General features: G+C 41.8%; 2 protein-coding genes across 6 annotated transcripts in view; both read right to left on the bottom strand.

Moving 5' to 3' along the window:
• The window catches only part of LOC102235673 (endothelial cell-selective adhesion molecule-like), a 71,878-nt gene extending 67,566 nt beyond the window's left edge, over positions 1-4,312 (bottom strand). The window contains exon 1 of the mRNA XM_023351383.1: positions 3,879-4,312. Coding sequence (XP_023207151.1) covers positions 3,879-3,933 — 55 coding nt within the window. The 5' untranslated portion in view covers positions 3,934-4,312. The remainder of the gene's footprint in view (positions 1-3,878) is intronic.
• A 3,017-nt stretch (positions 4,313-7,329) lies between these two features.
• On the bottom strand, positions 7,330-19,756 carry LOC102235922 (X-linked retinitis pigmentosa GTPase regulator-like). 5 transcript variants are annotated; one of them, XM_023351381.1, is made up of 16 exons: positions 19,661-19,756; positions 18,896-19,021; positions 18,726-18,818; positions 18,586-18,648; positions 18,351-18,509; positions 17,449-17,598; positions 17,226-17,384; positions 16,265-16,423; positions 16,067-16,191; positions 15,826-15,981; positions 15,523-15,748; positions 14,598-14,680; positions 14,455-14,514; positions 10,475-10,558; positions 9,177-9,368; positions 7,330-9,106 (listed from the first exon to the last, which is right to left on the bottom strand). In XM_023351381.1, exons 1-16 carry the CDS (start codon positions 19,689-19,691, stop codon positions 9,026-9,028), a joined length of 1,947 nt encoding a protein of 648 aa, XP_023207149.1. In that variant the 5' UTR covers positions 19,692-19,756; the 3' UTR covers positions 7,330-9,025. The 5 variants fall into 5 exon arrangements, 2 of the variants coding, with proteins under 2 accessions (XP_023207149.1, XP_023207150.1); XR_002754348.1 differs by lacking the exon at positions 7,330-9,106 and adding an exon at positions 13,955-13,961 and having other exon boundaries at positions 9,282-9,368; XR_002754347.1 differs by lacking the exon at positions 7,330-9,106 and having other exon boundaries at positions 9,276-9,368; positions 9,556-10,558.
• Positions 19,757-21,445: the final 1,689 nt, after the last annotated feature.

The following is a 21,445-nucleotide window of genomic DNA, read 5'->3' as shown; positions in this document are numbered from 1 at the left end:
CCGCTATTAATAAAGCCACAACCTCCAACTGTGGCTTTTCTAGCTTGAGGAAAAGCTCAAACTTCTTAGTAGTTACAGAGTATCCCAAAAGTATTGATACACCTAAAACCTTCCCACGTCATTTTTAATACAGTTGGCAATACAATAATTTCCCACCAGTAAGTTAAATAGTAGGGCAGGTTTGGAAATAGCTTCACTTTCCAGCAGGAAGAAAATGAGTTTTTACACGGTGAACTACTTTTTGCAAAAAGAAAAGGTCAAAAGTTTTTGGCTCTAGATGTGCCTGTTCACAAGACATGAAGCTATAATTAACAGGAAGTGTTTCTGTACAGCATAAACGTAGGGACGGCTGAATCCATATGCATACCACTCTTTTGAGACTATGGATCATTTTTAAGCTATTTTAAGCAATTACGTACCGCTTTGTGTTGTTGTCTGTCACATAAAATATCAATATAATACGTTGGAGTTTGTGGTTGTAAGGTGATAAAATGTGAAAAAGATCCATGGGTATAAAAAAAAAAAAAACATTTGCAGGGCGTTGTATGAAAGTGACCTGAAAAGGGTTTAAATGTTCTTCCTTTAAGTGTGCTCCGGTGCTGCTCTTTGATTGGACGGGCACCGTGAACCGAGCAACTCCTGAAACAGTCAAGAAAACAGTTTGATTTCTGCTCTGAGAGGAAGGCGACATCTGTTAGGAAACTGTGCAGTTGACAGGGACAAGACTGTCCAAGTCAGAGGAGCTTTTAGGAGCAGAGCTTGGACGATTCTGAAAGCTTAAAAAAAGAGAAAGAGGGGGCGGGGTGGACCTGTGGTTCTTATTGTCTGGTTATTCCCTAAGATTAGTTTTATTTTTTAAACTCATTGCTATTCATGCACACAAGCCACAGTACTCATAAGCCAATGCTTTATGCAGGATTTATGACCAATACCATTAAGTAAGCCTCCTTAATTTGACAGCTGGGACTTCCTATCCAGACGTTTTTAATGACTTCTTGCTCCTTAAGGTCCACACTGCAGATTTTACGTTCTTTTTCACCCTCACAGGGGACATTAACCCTCAAAAGAGAGCACAAAAGCTAACAATGTTGGACTTCTTTGAAATTCATTCGAGCATTCGACCGTGCAACAACATTATGCCCTCTTAAAATGAAGCACTCTGCTGCAAGCTTAAAAGGGAACCTCTGGTAAAACACACACAGAAACAAGCAGGCTGTGCCACAGTGGAATTCATGGCAATAAAAATTACATAGACCTTATTTCATGAATTGGGAAGCTCGTTTCCCTGCATTTGACTCCAGATATGTTCCTAGAGGGAGCAGGAGAAAGGAAACAAACGACTAATAAAAGTCAGTTGGGAATCACTAAATTGAGTGTTAAAGTTATTCGCCAGCCCACTCTGTAAAATCATTCAAACTCACTTTAGATCCATCTGGAATCATTACAGAACATGAAAACGTCTGGGGTTTTTTATATTTTTGTTACTTGTTTTAAATTGTTTAATCATGGAAAAATTTAAGAAAATTAAGTTTCCAAATGCACATGAATCTGGTGAGAGGTGTGATCAACTTCTTCTTTCATTTCTGTTCTCATGTACTCTAAGTTACAACAAACATTAAAAAAAAAAAAAACATGCTTCAGATGTACAAACGCTGCATGAATTTATGGAAACTTTGGCTAATTTTTTTGAGTTGGGTACCTGGAGTTTGTAATTCAACCCAGAATTTTTTTTTGTTTTTCTCACAGAGAACGCAAGCTTTTGATAACTTTTAATCTCCAATGTCTTAAGAGTATATTGACCAAGTATGTAGCAGATGGCTCAAAATCCCTGAAGGAGTTTGTTATAGTTTGTCAACAACCCCCACAAAAATGACCCTTTGACCCAAAATGGCTTACTTCCTGTTGGGTTTAGGGCATACCTCCAAGAGATGCTTTTGTGTGTGTTTGTTTTGTTTTGGAGGGTTATAAATACCAAATTTCAGCTTTGTACGGTTTACCAGTTGGCCTATCTCATGTAAGGGGGCGCTGTAGAGTCGTTTAGCCACGGCCATTTTTAATTTCAGTAAAAAAAAAAACCCAAAAAACTGCAATTTCACATGGAGGGTGATTTTGGGTAAAAATCGGTGAGCTTTCGCATATGTTTAGGCCTTCAAAAGGGCGCTTCTGTTTGGCAGAGGATTATAATAAACATTTCAATTACAATAGACCTTTCGCTACTCGGGCCTAATTAAACTTCTATAGCTTTGTTTTAGAGCATAGGAAAATATTGATTCATTCCTGAATCAATTTTGTTTCGTTATTAAAAGTCAACAGTGGAATGGCTTCAAAGCTAGATATGGCTCTGCAAACAAAACAAAAAAAAACGCCACTGCTCAATAGTCAGAAAGGGAAGGTAAGCTAAAGGAGAGCGGGTTCAGACTGCATGCTGAGCAGCTGCACTCTCATAACTATGTAAGGCGATACAAACTCCTTTCCCCCCAATCAGATGGAAACATTTAAAAAGAAGCAGAGAAACGGAGAAACGCCGTGTGAATGCTGTGAGGTGAGCAGATTAACTTGATTTAGATACCAGAGGTGAGGCAGAAATCCTGACAGGATTTGACTGGAAGAATTTGGCACAAGCATTAGAAATCGGGTCGAACTCGACTGAAAATCAGCTACAAAGTTACAATCTAAGCAGAAATAATACTCCAAACTGCTGCGCTAAGCCTGGGCATGGAAGACTTTTAAGTTGATAAAGATCTACATGGACAGAGTTTAAGAGTTATTTATACGTCACACTGTGTGAATGACAACAATTTCTTTTCCACATTTTGATACACAAGTTGCTGATGAAAGCTTTGGCAGGCTGCTTTTAAAAGAAAGGGAATGTGTGGGACCTCGGCTGAGCAGCAGGGTGGGTTAAGTCATCACCTTTGGATGGGGGGAAAAAAAGGCAACGATTCACCACTTTATAAACGACAAATTGTGATCCAACAAAAACAGCAACAGATGTCGAAACGATGAATCAGACGTGCCACCATTCAATCGTACTGAACTAGTTCTTCTTCGAAAGGAAAAATAAGCCGAATACAATTTTTTACATCTACAGCTTCGACATCACAAGTCAGCGCGTTCGTCTGCTTTCATTGTCGAAATTAGCACAAGGTGTCTAGAAGGCGCAAAAACGACCACAAGAGTGTTAATGTTTCACACAAACAAACAAATTTCAAACTCCGAAGGCAAACGCTGACATTGTCACCGCTTTGGTTAAACTTCACTCCGTATCCTTCATGGCTTAAAGGTCATCAGAGTCAGACTCTTAACTCGAAGGCAAGCAGAGGCTGAACCCCTGGCGGCTCATATGCAACACCAATGCTTTAGAATCGTTGCCAAAATCCGTCATAAGTCCCGGTCGCCCACTGCGGTGCATGCTAGCGCCAGTTCTTGTGCCTCTTGTGATGTCATCATCACAAGATGAGGCAAGATGTGCTTTTCCTCTCTCCTCTATAAAAACGTGGTTTTCGTTTCGCGGTTAAGCTCCACGTTGCATCACTCAGCTGTGTTATTGTCAACACGCCTGTGTCAGCTACAATTACACATCACCGTATGGCGCCTTTAAATCCGCCGAAAAACTGAAGCGAGGAGCTCCAGTTGTGGAGGCGCATCTTAACTAACTTTAATCTTTTTTTTTTTTTACAATTAAACATTAAAACGTATTTGTTGTGAGGAGTTAAAAGGGGGGGGGGGGGGGGGGGGGACAGCTTTTTTTTTTTTCTATGAAGCTTCTTCAAGAAGATTTTTTTTTTTTTTAAACTTTCTCACTTACGTCATCTCACTTTCAAAAAAACTAATAAAAATACACGCTTAATGGGAGCCAGATGAATTAATTGGCCTACCTGGGAAGATCCATATGAGCATCAGCATGGCTCGAAGTTTCCTCTTCATCTCCATGGCGCAACATCCACCAGCTGCTCCTGCGGCTCCTCTGAAAGCGGACTCCAGAAAGCCGCCGCGCTGCCCCGAGCTGCCGCTTATAGCTGCCCCCAGGTGACAATTAACTGTCCGCTGAGCGAACCAGCAGGGCGACGTCTGCAAGTCAAGCTCCGGCTCCTCCTGCCATCCCGCCTGCAGACAGCGGCTGGCATGGCAGAGTGCTCCGTTCGCCGCTCTAAACGCAACAAGGTGTGCAGTGTTCTGACTTGGCTCGTCCTCCCCCCGCCGCTCCCGGTTCGGATTGAAACAGCTTTACTTCTGGTGCTTTGTCCCTGGAGTGAGCCCGGCTCCTTCTTGTCCTGCTCCAACTGTAAACTGTGGGAGCTTATTCACCCCCCACCTGAGCTGCTCAGTGTCGCCCCCTGGCAGCGGGAAATTTCATCTCTGCCTGTTGGTCGTAAAACTTACTTTGCTCTTTTATTTCTTACCTTTTCTTTTTTTTTTTTTTTTTTTAGGTTTGATGTTTTGTAAGAAGTCACCTCTCAAGGTCAACTTAGACTTTACAAATGCCACCTTTTTTTTTTTTTTTCCATTTTACACAACAACATAACATAAAACGTCTTAAACTTTCTATGGAAATACTTTTTAGTTTGATACCTAAACATACTGAAGCACCTGAAGATGGTGTTTAGGCTGAAGTAGGCCACTTTCTTCCTTCTGAATTTAATGAACTACGTAATGTTATTACTTTGAGTACACAAAGCTGCTCCGTCTATTAGAGGTTCGCAATACTGCATATTACGGTATCGATCCGATACCAAATAAATACAGGGCCAGTATCGCCACTATGATACTTTCTATTTAAGCTCCATATATCGTCACACACTGACCTTTAGCTATTTTTATTTTTCCTTTATTCTTTATTTTGTTCAAAACTAGAACCAAATTTAGACAGTTTACACTTATATTAAAATAAAAAGGAATACTTTGATAACATGTTTACATGGATTTTGTGCATTTTTTCTAAATTGGCAATAAGCTAAATATTACCATTTCAGAGCAAAATAAGTGCAAAGAAATAATTTATTTTTTATTTTTTTGGAGGCGTAGTTGAGAAACTATAATACAAACATAAAATTTCAAAATGAAATCTAAAACTGAAGTATCAACAGTATTATTATGCTAGTATCAATTCAATACCGATATCAACTTGGTATTGATATTATTGATATTTTGGATCACCTCTATCAGAAAGTGTACACAGCTTGCTCCAAACGTTTCTTGAGGCACCGAACAGGAGCAAACGAGAGCAAAACAACCTTTTGTCAAAATTACTTACCAAATGCTTGGATAATGGTTAGGGGAAAAAGAAAAAAAAGAAGCAAAATGCGTTGAAAACTGGAGTAAGCGATGCAATGCAAAAGGAGGGACTGGGTCGGTTCTCATGCTTTTTTGTCTGTCGGCCATATTGTATTTAACAAAAATAATTTCTTGCATTTGCAGCTGATGGCCAGTAGTTGATGGTATATTTTATGATGCATTAGTGTCCACTTCAGTGGTCTGTGTGCATTTATGACATAAAAATCCACAGGAAGCACAAGAAAATGGCTTTTAGAAAGCTGTCCACTGTAGTGACCACTATGTATGAAAGGGTTAAGGCGCTTATTTCCTGTAGTGGTGGCAGTTGTTGGATCACAGCAAGAAGGTTCTAGGTTTGAATCCCAGATTAGACATTTCTGTGTGACGTTTGCATGTTCTATCTGTGTGGATTCTCATCAGGTACCACAACATTCTCCCATGTTCTCAAAATCAGACATGGTGGGTTAATTACTAACAGACTGTCCTCAGTTGGGAGTGGCTCATTTTCTGTCTCCGTGTTGTGCTGTGACGGGCTGCAGTGTCCCCTGGATCTAGAGAAATTACACCTCCAGATGGGCATTAGTCACCCTTCGCCCCCAACCCCCTCTCCAAACCAGCAGGGTTAAAGTAGGTATAAGAAATGGATGGATGGCTTTACATCAAAGTGATCCCTCATGCATTAAAAATAACCTAAGTGCTACCTCAAAGTTTAATCTTGTTCAGAAGTGTTCGTGAATCAGTACGATAACTAATCAGGTCACCTTCTACATTCAGTTCAATACACTGGCTACAGACGCATGGATACATGGTAAACAGAAACACGAGAGTAAATGGCGATAAAGACTCGCTTCTTTCCTTAGCGATAAGACAATCACACATCTGCAATGTGTTATGTTGTAGCATGGCTGGTGCACATTTATATTGTGTCTCACAAAGTGCAGTTTAGTATTGATGCAAGTGCAACATGCAATACTCTGACTATACTCTGACTCTAAACTGTTATCAGTCACTGAACCACATGGGGGGGAGCTAAAATGTTCCAAAACAGTGCTGAGAATTTACTCAAATCGCAGAATAAAGCCAGTTTCTGCAGTCAGTTTCATCCTGGTCTGGAAGACGTTCCTGAACTTACACACACTACAGCAACACTGGCAGGCAGATATACAATAAAGATCAACCGTGAAGCAAAACCAGTGGTACAACCTGTGCGCCGACAACCAGTAGCTCTCAGAACAAAGTTGGTGAATAAGCTCAACGCGATGGTAAATGATCGCTACATTACTAAAGTCAACCAACCAACCGAGTTCTATGGTTGTTGTCACAAAGACAAACTCAGAATATGCATAACTAACAGCGATTAAAAAAAGATGACTGAATTTCACCCCAAAAAATTATATTTATAGTTTTTGTAGATTTTTAATTTATATACATTGTTTAGAGCCACCTACTGGTATGACGAAGTACTGCATGAGGCGCTCTCAGTTTCCCCCACCAGAATACTGATGGATGCTGATTGAGACATATTGTTTCCCCCAGTATATTATAAGTCTGGCGGGCCACCGGGCTTTATTTGTGCCCCCACCAGGCTAAGCATTACTTATTTATTTAAGTCTTTTTAAAATGTTTGCATTTTTAACCTTCCAATCTTTTAATAACACGTAATTATAAAGTGATATTTTCAAATTTCCTGTCAACTTTAAACATTACTCACAGATCCAAGTGACCTGAACCGTGCCATCAAACGGGAACATTACCCCAGGCGCACAATCGAAAAAGCTGTATCCACTATACCCAATGCAAAAGCGTTCTCTGTATTAGACGTAAAGTCAGGCTTCCTGCAGATGGAGTTGGATGAATAATCCTCTTTCCTGTCAACATTCAACACCCCTATTGGGAGGTTCAGATGGCCGAGGCAACCCTTTGGCATGAAGCGTGCACCAGAAATATTCCAACGCATCATGGAGCAGATAGGCAGGAAAATATTAATGTTGTTCTGGGGCATAAAAACAAACGCATTCAGCTTCATATCAAAACTTTTTACTGTTAATACAACATCTGATATTAAAAAAAAAAAAAAAGATTAAAACATGTCAGGATATAAAACTGGGTCCAGAGAAAGTGCAAAATGTGCTTCAAGATTGGGTAAATAAATAATCACACACACAGCTGCTGAGAGGAAAACATCACACATTTCAGTTGAACAGTAAAGCAAAGAGCTGCTCCATCTGATTTCCAGGTTTAAAGGAATATTCCACATTTTATCCGGTTGATAGATGTTGATAGCACTAGCGTGCTTTAGCTACGGCTTCACAAGAAGAATGAATCACGTTGTTCGAATAGGATAGCTTTAAGAGCTGAACGAATTCTGTCAGGAATTTCCAGTATTTTTTTAAGCTTGGTCAAGACCAATTTATTGCCAACGTAAGTGTGACTTTGTGTCCAACTTTAACCTTTAAAAATCACGTCAAGAAGCTTTGAAAGTCTTTAACATTTAGCTTAGCTAACCTAAGGCATATATGTTTCTTTATCTTGTATGACTCACTGGTCGCAGGCAAGCTAACAGTTTTAAAACCTGTTGGATCATCAATTAGAGATTCATGACATCTAGACGATATCACTGTCATATTCTCCCCAAATATAATAAATCAGATATTTTATGCAAACGTTTGTTCAGTTTACCAAATTCTTCATGACAATGCTGCTCTGCCTGTAAGATAAACTAGAGTTACTAAGGCGCCCCCTGGAGGTGAGTGCAGCATCCCTAACCATACGACTGCTTTAAATAAAATGCTTCCTCTTTTGCACGACCAATTACTGGAATAGTTTGTGTAATAACAAGTTCCAGTTATAAAATGTTTGCATATTTGGTAAATATATTGCTGCTGTTAAATTAATTCATTATTAATTAGAGTACAGAAGTGTCTTAATGAACAGTCTGTTCTATAGTTTGGTTTGCTTGGTTTTAGTGAGATGCTGAATGAATAATGTCTTTATTTGTAATTAATAACTAAACTGGGTTTGCACCAAGTCATGATCTGTTAAATCATCCTGACTTAATCCAGCTGTCCAGGGATTACCTGGTACCACGCGTCTCTCCGTCTCTGTACTAATAAATTAACAGGACATAATAGAATTACACATTATTTTGTTGTATTCTTGTCTCCCCCACTAATTTTTGCGTACTTGTGTTATTTTATTTTTCACTTGTTTTTGTCCATTTCTCTTTATTTTAATAAATGTTCTCCAATATTTGCAAGTATTTCATGTTTTATTTCATTTCCTTATAATTTGTTCTTGGGACTTGTCTCTTGTTTTGTTTTGAACTTTATAACGCTTGATTCTGGTCAGGCTGTTTTTCTGTTTTAGGGGGAACATTCCTTTAAACGGTGAGTTGAAGGCCGATTTAATCCTAATCTGAACAGTTATTAGAGGCTGAAATGATCCTGAGATTAGCAGAAACGTTTCCTACAGAGAGAGGAGCAGCAGGTCCGGTTCAACAGAACCGGGTCAGAACCTTCCACAGAATAGAACCCTGTCAGAGTGTGGACCTAACTGTCAGAACATTGGTTCTGGCCATTCTGGAAGGCTCTGGTAGTTCTGGAAGGTTCTGGATGTTCTGTAAGGGTTTGGTGGTTCTGCAAGGTTCTGATGGTTCTGGAGTGTCAGGAAAAGCTGAGCTGTAGTTCTGCTGCAGTTCTGCTCCTGCCCTGCGGGTGGCGCCGCTGACCCGGCCCAGATGTTTGATGGTTTCCTAAAGCAGGCTGCAGGCTCCAGAACGCGTCGAGTCCACCTGCCTGGACCTGGACGAGGACAGCCGTCTGAAAACGGCCAGCTGGGGACAGGAACAGGGACAGTCTGTCCACCGCTCTGCAGGTCACAGTGATGATGTCATACCATCTTACCTTCCTGCTGGAGCCTGATCGACTGTCGGAGAGGAGCTCCGCTTCCCCATTGGCTGCTTTGGCTTCACTTCCTGACTGCTCTGCTGCGGGGCTGTGACCTCTGACCTCGTCTCCTCCAGGTGAAGCGCATTCAGGGGGCGTGGCTCCTCCAGGCTCGCTGCCGATTGGATGTGAAGCTGGCTCTGCGTTCAGCTTCAGGGACCAGAGAAGCTATGGGTTAGAGGTCGGAATCGCTCGCTGGTCACACGCTGACACACAGCGCCATATTTAGTTCAGTTCATACTTCAGTTCATCATTCAATACAATCATCCCAGAGAAGCTGATAGTGAAGCCTGGGACTCTGTACATCAATGTGCCTTTGAATCAGAGACTTTCTCACCAACCGACCTCAGGTGATGAGAATAGGGGAGCGAACTTCATCCACCCTGATCCTTAATACAGGCACACCGCAGGGCTGTGTGCTTAGTCCAGTTCTTTTTGTTCTGTTCACCACTGACTGTGTAGCCATCCACTCATCAAACAGGGTTCTAAAGCTTGCAGATGATACCACCGTAGTGGGTCTGATAAACAATGATGAGACCCTGTACAGAGAGGAGATACAGTGGTTGTTCACCGAACAACCTGGTGCTCAACACCAGCAAGACCAAGGAGGTCATAGTGGACTAGAGGAGGTCCAGGAGGACATTGCACACACCTGTTACAATTCAAGGGGAGGAGACGGAGTGTGTGGACAACATCAAATTCATGGGCGTCCACATCACTTTGGACCCGACCTGGTTGCTGAACACCTCTTTTCTGATGAGGAAGACCCAATAAAGACTCTTCTTCCTCAGGAAACTAAGAAGGGCTGGACTCCCTGCTCAGGAACTTCTACAGAGCCGTGATCGAGAGCCTCCTCTGCCTCAGTATGACTGTGGTGTGGCAACTGCATAGTCCAGGACACAAAAGCCATGGCCAGAGTGGTGAAAACTGCACAGTGGATTGTTGGGAGTGAGTTACCAAACCTGGAGCTAATATGTACTGGCAGACGGCAAAGGAGGGCCAGTTGTACTGCCACTGACCCCACCCATCCAGGGCCCAAACTGCTTGAACCGCTACAGTCTGGGAAACGATACAGATACATAAAGAGCACAACCATCTGTCCATCTTCCATCCTCTCCCTGCAGACACACTCACCCATTTGCTGCACCCTAAACACTGATTAAAGCTTTATTTAGCTATTTCTGAGGGTACCACTCCAATTTCATTATGTTCTAGAAACATAATGAGAAATATAAAATTTTATGTCTTATATTTACTGGACTCTCTGCTGACGAAGATGTCCCAGTCTCCTCTTCATCACCAGCTCTGTCCTCGTCTTCCTCAGCTGTCTCCACCGCATCCTGACGGCCATAAAACACAAATTACACATTTGATTTAATTAGTTTCTTAAAAAGAGCTGCTGGAAATCGCTAGCGCCCTGCTAGCAGAGGGAATTAGCAAACTCAACCTACAGCTACACAAGCAGAGGAAACATACAGCTGGGGGTAAAGGTGGGGCAACCAGTACACAAACTGGGTCGCTGGAGGAAGAAAAGTGGTCCAACCTGATTGTGAATCCTCTCCTCTGGCAGTGAAAACATTAGGAGCTCTACAGCGCCTCCCTGTGGTGCTTCAACTCACTAATAATGGCTTTCTGATACGGAAAAGTCTGGAATCAGGAGAACATTTGGTGAAACTGGTTTGTTTCTGGGTTGATCCGACAGCCTGGAGTCTCTTTAAGTCATCAGAACAACAACAAGTCTTACTTTTCATAAACTTATCTAAAACTTGGATTTAATCAGAGCTTGAACTAATTGGTTTTAGTCTCGGTTCACCAGAAGGATCCCGTTCTGGCTCACTTGCTTTTTCAGTCAAAACCCCAAACTTTTTACACATCAGAAAGTTTTATTTTGTAGCCTTCATGGAGCACCACAGGAAAACTGTTCAGAACCACTAATATTATCACTAAGTGAATTTACTGTGAGCTAAAAACAGAAGCAAAGTGAACATGATAACAGAAGTCATCCCTAATACTGTTAAGACATTATTATATTACATGATGTAGGAACCTTTACGTAATAAGTGATTAGTTTATTCCCATGGGGCATAAATATGATGTGACACACATCCTGATTTTGTTCAGCCTCTAGAAAACTTTCTGTCCGTCTCAGTCAGCTGAACGCCTGATCCAATCAGAGTGGTGCTGTAGGCACACCCGATTTCCATGGCAACCACTAGCCGCCATAAACATGCTAACCAGTTGCTACGGAGGCTTTTCCGTCCTGCCTTCACAAACATGAACGGAGCTGTTGATCAGTCCTGCTTACAGCTTTGATTTATTAGTCATTAAAACATGTTAAAATCATGAGAACGCAGCAATTTATTCCAAACAAAACAGAGAAGAACAAGAAGTCGGACATCATGAGTCCAGATACAAGAAAAGTGAAAAGCAAAACAGGAATAATGAAAGATAAAAAAAAAAGCAAAAGAGCAAAGCAGCATGCCTTAAATGTTGAACTGAACAGAACGACATTATGAGAGAAACATGAGCATGGAAGCAAAAGGCACAGCGAGTAAAGGCAAAGCAAGTTATTAAAAAGCAGAAAACGCAATAAAAAACAAGAGCATATGGAAGTCAAATAAGGTCACAAACAAACCACATAAAAAGAAAAGCAAAACAAAACTTATATCCCAACTTAAACATCGAGTTGTGAAATGTGACTTTAAAGGTCGAAAACACAGAAATCACAGACATGTTTATGAAAAATAATCCAGTTTTCTTTAACTGGTAAACCATCGAGATGAAAAATTGAAATAAAGCTGCCTTGAACTTTCTCAGCATTTACAAGTTACCAAAACGGGTGACTCACACCCGGAAAGTTTTAGAAAATATCCTGAACATTTTATAAAATAGGTTTTACAAAATATTCTTAAAGTTTGGCCAAGTAACGTGTGTAATGCGTAACTTCTAGGAAGTAACTATAAAGTTCTAGAAATACGTACGTAATGGATGTAAACCATGAACTGAATTTAAGAGCAAACATTATGGACCTACGTACGAAAACCAAAGATGTTTTTAAGAATCTTCCAAAAGTTCTTAGCAAACAGAACTTTCCATTCAACCAGAGCTAAAATCCAAACACAAGCAGATAGATAATAAAAAACAAAAATCCTGCTGGTTTTAATGGGAGCAGATTATGGCTGTTTCTACCTGAATTTACCCTAAAAGGGAAAATAAAGCCTGTTTCTACTCCCCTACTCTATCAGTTCTCTGTTATACCCTACTCAGGGTTGAACCTGAGAGGAAACGGGTTCTGACACCGCGGCGCTCCAGAGGAGGAGCAAGCCCTCCGGTTTCCGTGGAGACCAGGTTCTGATTGATGTTACTGCAGGTAAAACTTCATCCCAGAACTCCTCTTCCTCGTCTTCCTCCAGCTGCAGATTTGCTGCTTTGCTGCTTCCTCACTGAAGCTTTCCTCTTCTTCACGACATCCTCTTCTTCCTCCTCTTCACTTTCATTCTCGTCTTCATCACCATCACTTTTCTCCTCCTCCTCACTTTCTTCCTCATTTTCCTCACTTTCTTCCTGTTCTTCCTCCTCATTTTCCTCACTTTCTTCCTCTTCTTCTCCTTCCTCTTCTTCACTTTCTTCCCCATGATTCTCTTCAGTCTCTGTCTCTTCCTCTGTCTCCTCATTCTCATCATTTCTCTTGTTTCTTGCATCCTCCTCTTCCTCACTCCCATCTGTTTCCTGTGATGACTTCAAAGTGTCGCTGTCATCCTCCTCTTCCTCACTTTTAAAACTGCTTTGCTCCTCTTCATCAGTCAGTGCTCCTTTGTTCTGAGTCTCCTGACTCGACACTTCCTCTTCCTCCTCTTCCATATCTCCTCCTTTGCTTCCTTTTTCTTCTGTCTCATTTTCACTCTCTGTGGCTCCACTGGTTTCCTCCTCTTCTTCCTCCTCCTCTTCCTCAGCAGCACTCTCATCTTCCTCAGTCTGATCTCCTGGTTGAAGAGTCTCACTGTCTGTGTCCTCCTCCTCCTCTACTTCTTCCTCCTCCTGCCCGGTTGCAGCAGATCCAGTCTCCTCTTCCTCCTCTGAGCTGGTCCTCCGCCTTTCCTCCTCGTCTTCCTCCTTCTCCTCGTCTTCCTCCTGCTGTGGACTTTCTGATGCAGGAATGACGTTGATGCTGACGGCCGACTTGCGGCTGACCCCAGCAGACCGAGATTCAGGCTTTTCCGGGTCACTTCCTGGTTTTGGATCACTGCCCCGCCTCTTGGAGGCCAGCTGCTGGACTAGAACAGCGCCTCCTGCTGCCAGGGTGGCAGCGCCGGCCAGCGCACCCCCACCTGAGCACTTCCTCTGGGTTGCAGCTTCCTTCCTGTTTCGCTCATTTTTGGATCTTTTGGATGAATCTGGGTTTTGTTTGGAGCGGGAAACGTTTCCCTTGTCACTGATTGGCTGACAGCTCTCTATGGTCAGCCAACCAGCTTTAGACTCTAGTCTAGCTGGACCGGACTTAGAACCATTCCTTCTGGTTTCTGGATGCTTGTTCCAGTCTGCAGCTGGTTTTGTCCCAGTCAGCTGGGTTTTGGACCCGGCCTGTCTCACTGCTTTGTTCTTATGAGCCGACCTGCTCTGATCTAATGACAAGAGGTTCTGTTGATTCTGACTGGTCCTCCTCTGGTCCTGTAACGCCCGGCTAACCAAGAACTTCCTGTCCTTTCTCTGCTCTCTGATTGGCTGAGCATGCTTACCCTTCCTCTGTCCAGCAGACAGCATGAAGACAGAAAGAGGCGAACGTTAGAGGAGAGTATGCAGAAAACAGAACCAAACTGGGCTAACATGGTCAAGGTTTTCCCCCAGAAAACTTGCTAAGCCCGGTGGTTAGATGCTAGAACAGTAATTCATCCAGCGGCCCGTCATGTTTTTGAGTTAAAAAATGTTTAAAGTTGGCAGAAAATTTGAAAATATAACTTGAGAATTATGTGTTATTAAAAGATTGGAAGCTGAATACCTGAACACCAACAACAAAGTCTTAAAAAATACAAACATTTTAAATAATAAGCAATGCTTAGCCTGGTGGGGGCACAAATAAAGCCTGGTGGTCTGCCAGACTTATCATACACTGAGGGAAACCCTGACGATGGAAACCAGTCAAGCTAGCTTACCTTTAGCAGCTAGCTTACTGTCTACAGCTAACTTACTTTAGTTATCTCACCTTCTGAAGCTAACTTGTTTTCTGCAGCTAGCTTACCTTCAACAGTGGAGACAGGCTGAGTGTTTTGTCGCTGGGATCCATCTTCATCACATGAGTCTGACAGTAAGAACAGACACGAGGATGAGGATGATGATGAAGGTGACGTTGCTCCACATCTGGAGAATCCAGAGATTTCTCACCAGGTTCAGGAAGTCAGTGGTTTCTCCCAGTCCTCTCACGCCGTCGCAGTCTGTCAGGCTCTCCACATCGCCCCCTGTCTGCCCTGAGGAGCAGCACACCATGAAACACAATGAGCCTCATTTAATGTACACTACTAGACAAGCCTGGATTAATAAAAGAATTGTACAAATAGCCAGTGATATATGGTGCATCCACATGCAGATATTTAAAATTATAGCTAAATAAAATAAAAAAGGGCTTTAATTGAAATAATTAAAATGAAAAACTAAAATAGAAGATTATAATTATTAACATTGACTGTTGCTTATTTTAAAATATTTAGATACATTAGAATTTTGTGTTTAGAAATTATAACTGTTAAGAGAAAAAAATTAAATGAATAACTTCACAATAACTTCTAAATTCATTCAAATATATGCAAAGTAGCTAAAATACTTCACTGAAAAACGGGGGATTAAAAAACAGAAATAAAATTTTTATTTTAGGTGAATGCCAAAATTTTTTAAAAAGACATCAAGTTTAATTTAAAAATAATAACAGAATATAACATGTACAGTTACAAGAAATACAAAAGCAGAAAAGAAAAAAAATAAACAATTGATTGAAGAATACTAATATTTATTTTATTTTATACTTTGTGAAACACATTTAGAAAAATTCTTACTTTTTAAAAATTTATTAAAATAAAAGCAAAGAAAGTTAAAACACTGAAATGAGTTAGGCAAAAAATAAACCAAAAAGGGATAAAACAAAAAAAAATGTAATTCTCTTTTTAAAAGTTGGTGAGTCAGTTCGTTCATGAAACTAAAATTAAAAAGGATGAAATGATTTTTAAAAAGACAAAATCTGATTCCATGAAACCAATCACTAAATGTATTGATTAATGATATTAATGATAATATATTGCTTGACTGAAGTCGGTACCCTGATGAACGCCGTCTGTGCCGAAGTGCTGGGTCCCGTTGAGAACTGGCCTGTGGCTCAGCTGGTTCTGGTCCGGTTCGGACAGAGCCAGCAGAACCGGCCCATGGTTCTTGTCCAGTTGGTTCTGGTCCGGTTGGCCCGAGGCAGGAAGTGCCATCTGCAGGACGCCCGAGGTTCTGGCGGGCAGCGAGTGGGCCGTGGGTCCAAACTGCTCTGGGGATCGCTCCTGCAGGACATGGGAAGGTTCCATCAGCCCACGCTGGTTCTGGAGCGGTATGGACCTTCCCCAGCACCAGAACCGACCCGTTCCCTGCGGCGGACCCGGGCGGAGAGGCTGCGCTGCAGTGTGGCGGTTGGTTCCCCCAGGAAATCGAATGCGGCGTCCTCCAGCGTGATGGCGGAGCAGCCGGGTCCTCTGGGCCGGGCCAGAACCACCATGTGGCAACCTCCGCACGCCGCCTGGACAGGAAGGAGCAGATGGATCAGGGCTGATGGCCTGATAGCGGTCTGACAGCAGCCTAATGGCCTAACGGCAGAGACTCACGGCCTGGACGGCGAGCGGCAGGAAGCGGGGAACCACGGCTGGGTGGAAATGGTTGGTGAAGTTCTGGTCGCCCAGGCCCAGCTTCCCGTGTCGGCCGTCGCCAAACGAGTACAGCAGCCCCGACTCTGGGGAGAGAGCCGCGGGGTCAGAGCGGGTTTGGGAGCCCAACCCAGTCAGCGGTCGAAGGTCAGAGGTCACCTGTGAGAACGGCAGTGTGGCTCTCTCCACAGGTCACCCGGGTTGGCCGGCCCGCCTGGAAGCGCTGGACGGGGCGTGGCAGCTGCGACTCGAACACAAATGTCCCAAGGCCCAGCTGGCCGAACTGACCCAGGCCAAACGAGTAGACGCCGCCGCCGTCTGGGGTCAAAGGTCACACACTCTACTGGTTATTACACAGCAGTAAAACACGCTGCAAAGCTCTGACACAAAAAATTGTCTGATTATTTAACTGAAAAGAAAAATAATTAAAATTGTAATAAAGTAAGATTCAATATCTAAAAAAACCTTATATTTTATTAACAGATAATAAAATAAATAAATAGGTATTTTAATATTTTAATTAAAAATCTGTTAAGTATTAATAACATGAAAATAAAATGTAAAGCATAAATATTTAATCGATTACATTTCTTTAATTAAAACTAAATGTAAAGCTTAATTATTCTTATTAATTAATCAATTTTTAAAAAATGTAAAGTATTAGTACTTTTCATTAATTAAAAAAAGTTATAATAAAATGGAAGGCAAATTTATTTTAACAAATATTTTTATGTTTAAAAAAAATATTTTTTAACATCAATTTTATTCATCCATCCATTTTCTACCCCTAACGGGGTCAGGGTGGGTCAGGATGGGGGCTGGTGTCTATCTGCAGCGAACGTTTCGGGCGAGAGGCGGGGTTCACCCTGGACAGGTCGCCAGTCTGTCGCAGAATAAATTTTACATTAAATAAATAGAATTTAAAGGTTACTAATAATAAAAACAAAATGCAAGACAGCTATCCTAAAAAAAATTATAAAATTATTAACCATTAATTAATAGAAATGCTATAAAATGAAACTAAATTATTATTTCTAGTTTTTGCTCATTTTCTTTGTGTTTTCGTGCAGGTTCGTCTCTAAAGCTCTTATTCTTCACCAGTCGGTGTGTGATGGCTAACCTGTTAGCGCCACCGTGTGGCTGCCGCCACAGGCCACCTGCAGCACCGGCTCCGTGATGCTCTCCACCCGCTGCGGGACCCGGTGTCTGGCCAGCCGCTCCGGCCGCAGCCCCAGCTTCCCGCTGTCCCGCTCCCCGAAGGTGAACAGCGCTCCGTCCACTGCCAAACACGCACACATTAGCCGGTCTCCTCCAGGTGAGACGAGTCACCAGGTGAGTCTCACCTGTCACCAGAGCGGAGTGGTAGTACCCGCAGGACACCCAGCTGACCGGCCGGCCCACGCTGACCTCCAGCGGCCGGGTCGCCTGGCTCCGCTTCCCCAGCCCAATCTGACCCTCAGAGTTCTCGCCCCACATGAACAGCTTCCCGCCCTCTGTAAACAACATCAGGGTCATGTCGTCACCATGGCGACGTCGCTACAGGACAGCCAATGAACAACCATCTTCACGCAGCAAACACCGGCTAGCTTAATTTACAGAGAAATCGTTCAAAAATTTAAAAAAATAGACACTTTTAATTATAAAATATTTACTCTAAGTGTAATAAAATAGTAAATATTAACAAGATGAATGTTGAAAAGAAACTCAAAATTTTCCCACTAATTTTGAAAATGCTAATTTTGGTAATATTGTGTTTCAATAATTAAAAAAATAAATATACCATAAATATATAAAACAAAATGATTTAAATATTTATTTAAAAAAAATGTTCAAGGTATATTTTTAAAAATTTAAAATCTACTGTTTCTAAATGTTATAACTAAAATTAGATTTTTTTTTTTTAAGTAAGAAGTGTTAAAATTTAGAAATGGGGCATTTAAAATGTATTATTATGGTATTATCAAACTTTTTAAAAGAACAGGCTTCAGTTTTAAAGTTAATTTAAACCTTTTAATTATGTAATATCTCTTGATTAAAAACAAGAAATCCAACATACAGTTAAAACATTTTTTTCAATTTAATTTAAAAATATAATTTTTAAATTAGGTGTTTTCTAATTTAAAACATATTAGAAAATATGTGAGCTGAGTAAATTTATAACAAACTTTAAAGAATTAGCAAAATGCTGACTATGGAAGGTGAGGTATTGAGGGAAACCCACACATCACCTGTCATGCTGTCTCACCTGTCAGGGCGGCGGAGGTGTTGGACCCGGCAGCCAGCATCTTGATTGGTCCGTGCGCCTGGAAGAAGCCGACCCTCTGGAAGGCGGTCCGCTCCTCGCAGTCGCCGAGTCCCAGCTGGCCTTCGCCGTTCCCGCCGCAGGCGAACACGTGTCCCTGCTCTGCAGACACACACCCAAAGTGAAGCGGCTGAACTCTGACCCCAGATCAGGGCTGTGGTTGGGGTCAGGAACCAACCGGTGCTGATCAAAGTGTGGTTCCGTCCGCACGCCACCAGCCGCACCTTCTCACCCTTCAGAGCTGGAAAAATGAGGAGAGAGCAGGTCATTTCCTGTCTCACTTCCTGTCAGAGGCCTTCACCTGGAGACCCCACTTACCTTTGACACAGGTGGGCTTCTGTACCGTCTGCTTGGAGCCCAGGCCCAGCTGGCCCCAGTTGTTGCTGCCGAACATGAAGAGCTTCCCGTTTCCTGAGGAGGAAGAGGAGCAGCAGCTCAGGATCAACCAGCAGCAATTCTACAAGAAAAGCAGAAAGAAAAGCGTCTACCTGTGACCAAGGCACTGTGCTCATCTCCACAGGCGATCCTCTCAGGAACGTCGTTCTTCAGCCAGAACACACTGGGCATGTCGTCAGCAAACTTACTCTTTCCAAACGTGAAAACTGCACCAGACTCTGCAGAAAACCCAGAGACACGGAGAACCCCCCCACCCCCGCCAAAAAACAAAACAAAACAGGAAACCAGATCAAATTAAGAAGAAGGAAACAAGAAAAACAACCAGGAAGGAGATTCATTTGCTCTTTGCACTTCATCTCGACGGATGGATGGATGACATTTGAGTAAACTACGGATGCTCCCCAGTGTTTGCATTAGGAAAACTTTCCAGCCCTTGTTTTCGGCATTTAAACTGGTTCAAACTGGTGGAGTTTAACTAATAGCTTTTACATTAATTAAAAATATTTTTAAGAGTTCCAACGACATTTCATTTTCCTTTTAGAATCAATAAAGTATGTTGTATTTAAATTGATCTCCTAGCTCAGGACCATCACCAAGCAGCCCAAGTTTTCATATTTTAAAACTGAGTTGTAAATGAACCCGATAAGAACAAAACCCGTAGCAGAAAAAGTAATTGGCGGAGAAATTACCAACTTTAATGTCTGTCTTCTTTAGCCTATGGGCTAATATAGAAGCTGGTGTGGGGGTTTTGACACAGCTAATTACCCGGATGTTACCAGCTAACAGCATGCTAGGCTAATATTCCAGAAACACGCCGTTCTGCCTCCGTAATATAACAAATGCTTATATGCATTTACCGGGTACTTCGTCTTCTGCCTCCTCTGCCATCTCTGCAGGACTTTAATCCGCTTTGCTCGGTGTTCAGGGCGTTGGTGTGCGCTGCAGCGACAACCCGGAAGTAAACAAAACTTCTCCTAGGATACGAAGCGCCGGCTTTGGTCTCTTAAAGGAGCAGCGCACATTTTAAAAGTTCTACATTTCTGCCCAATTTGTTCCACTGGTACAGTACAGGTCAGTAAATCACAACATCATTTAATAGACCATATATTTTAGTAATCTGGTTTAAAAAGCAAAACGTGCAGATCCATTTCAATAATTTATTTTTGGTCAATTCTGATCATTTTGGCTTGCGGTGTTTGAAAAACTGAAACTCTGTCACTTAGAAGATTTCTGCTGTTTATAAGAAATAGAAGTGTCTCGTTAATATATTCTGGTGATGTCATTACTTATTGCTTGTGCGCCCGTTTTCACCACAATTTCCCTTCCACTCAGCTTAAGTTACAAAACTCTGGATGAACAGAACACTCACTCCTCCTGCTGCTGATAGACAGAGAAAGGAGGCTCCAGTTATCAAACCGTGTCCTGTTGAACATTTACATTCTTGAACTCACAGAAAACTGAGCTTCTTTAAAAAAAATAAATGAAAACGAACAAATAAAAGTATTTAATTTGTGCCTCGCAGGGAAGGTGCAGTACATCCCCCAGTGGTCGCTGCGGGTGAACAGGCCAGGCCACACCTGAGCTTCTCCAGGCCGATCAGCGCCATGCCATCCCGGGCTGCCCGTCAGTGGTACACACGGTCGACGCGGAACCAGGGCTTGAACGGTGTGTTGAGAATTTGTTTTGGGTTTAACCAGGTTTTGCTCAGGATTTATTATTTGGGATATTATAATTTAATATAACTATCGATTTGAGTTGCAATTGTTATTTCATAGATTTAGTTACCACTTGATTGTTAGTATCTGGTTCAAAACGGACTATTTGTGGACTTTTAGTGGAATGGACTATGTATCCCATGATGCTTTAGAACTAGTAGAAGAAGAACTAGAGTAGAAGAAGAAAATTTGGAAGGATTTTCCCAGAAAGAGCTATGTTAGCTGAGCACCTGAACTCTGTCGTATATCATATTATGTATGATTCGTTCATCCTTTTTACTCACTAAGGTTCATCTGAATAATCCATCCGAGTCCTTTTCGTCTTTGAATTAGTCGAATATTAGTCGGTATTTCCTTGTTGGTGTTTGCACCAGTGTCCTCAGACTGCATGCGTCTCTGCATATGCGTGTGGACATTTCACGTCACTTTGATGCAATTTTGCACATACACAAAACATAAAGTATGTTTAAATGTGTGAAATACAAATCAAAAATGTGTTTATAATTTTAATTGTTTTAAAATTCACTGGTGATTACATCATTTTGATTTAACTGAAGTCCAAAAATGTATATGAAATTTAATTGCTTTATTTTCTTGTTTGTCATTTTTAAGACTAGTTGTGTTTCAGTTTTGTCAACAATAAGCGTATAACTACCCAGCAATATTTTAAAATTTCCTGTCAAATCAGTTTTGAGTCATTATTAGACCGAGGGAAGCCAGACTAATTTATTTAGCTAAGTTGTTATATTTAGCTAAAAACTATTGTTGAGGAGCACAAGCAGACCTACTGACGTACAGATAAAAACATTTTAAAAAAATAAACTCAAAAAAGAGCACTTGGGGCATCAAGGATAAAAGGGGCAGAGGCTCAAGCCCAGGATTATTGAGGGTGAATTAGTCATGACATCTTGCATAAATTATTCTGCG

The sequence above is a fragment of the Xiphophorus maculatus genome, chromosome 18, assembly GCF_002775205.1.
Source record: "Xiphophorus maculatus strain JP 163 A chromosome 18, X_maculatus-5.0-male, whole genome shotgun sequence".
Lineage (NCBI taxonomy): Eukaryota > Metazoa > Chordata > Actinopteri > Cyprinodontiformes > Poeciliidae > Xiphophorus > Xiphophorus maculatus.
Note: the sequence above shows the minus strand (reverse complement) of the source record. Positions and strands in the feature narration are given on the sequence as shown.

What these genes read in the sequence shown, in the direction of transcription:
- LOC102235922 (XM_023351381.1), bottom strand. Translation starts at nt 19,691, where the DNA reads ATGGCAGAGGAGGCAGAAGACGAAGTACCCG. An exon ending in TGCCGCTCGCCGTCCAGGCC is followed by an intron (nt 15,982 to 16,066) that starts GTGAGTCTCTGC and finishes CTTCCTGTCCAG; the next exon opens with GCGGCGTGCGGAGGTTGCCA. An exon ending in GCCTGTCTCCACTGTTGAAG is followed by an intron (nt 10,559 to 14,454) that starts GTAAGCTAGCTG and finishes TATGGCCGTCAG; the next exon opens with GATGCGGTGGAGACAGCTGA.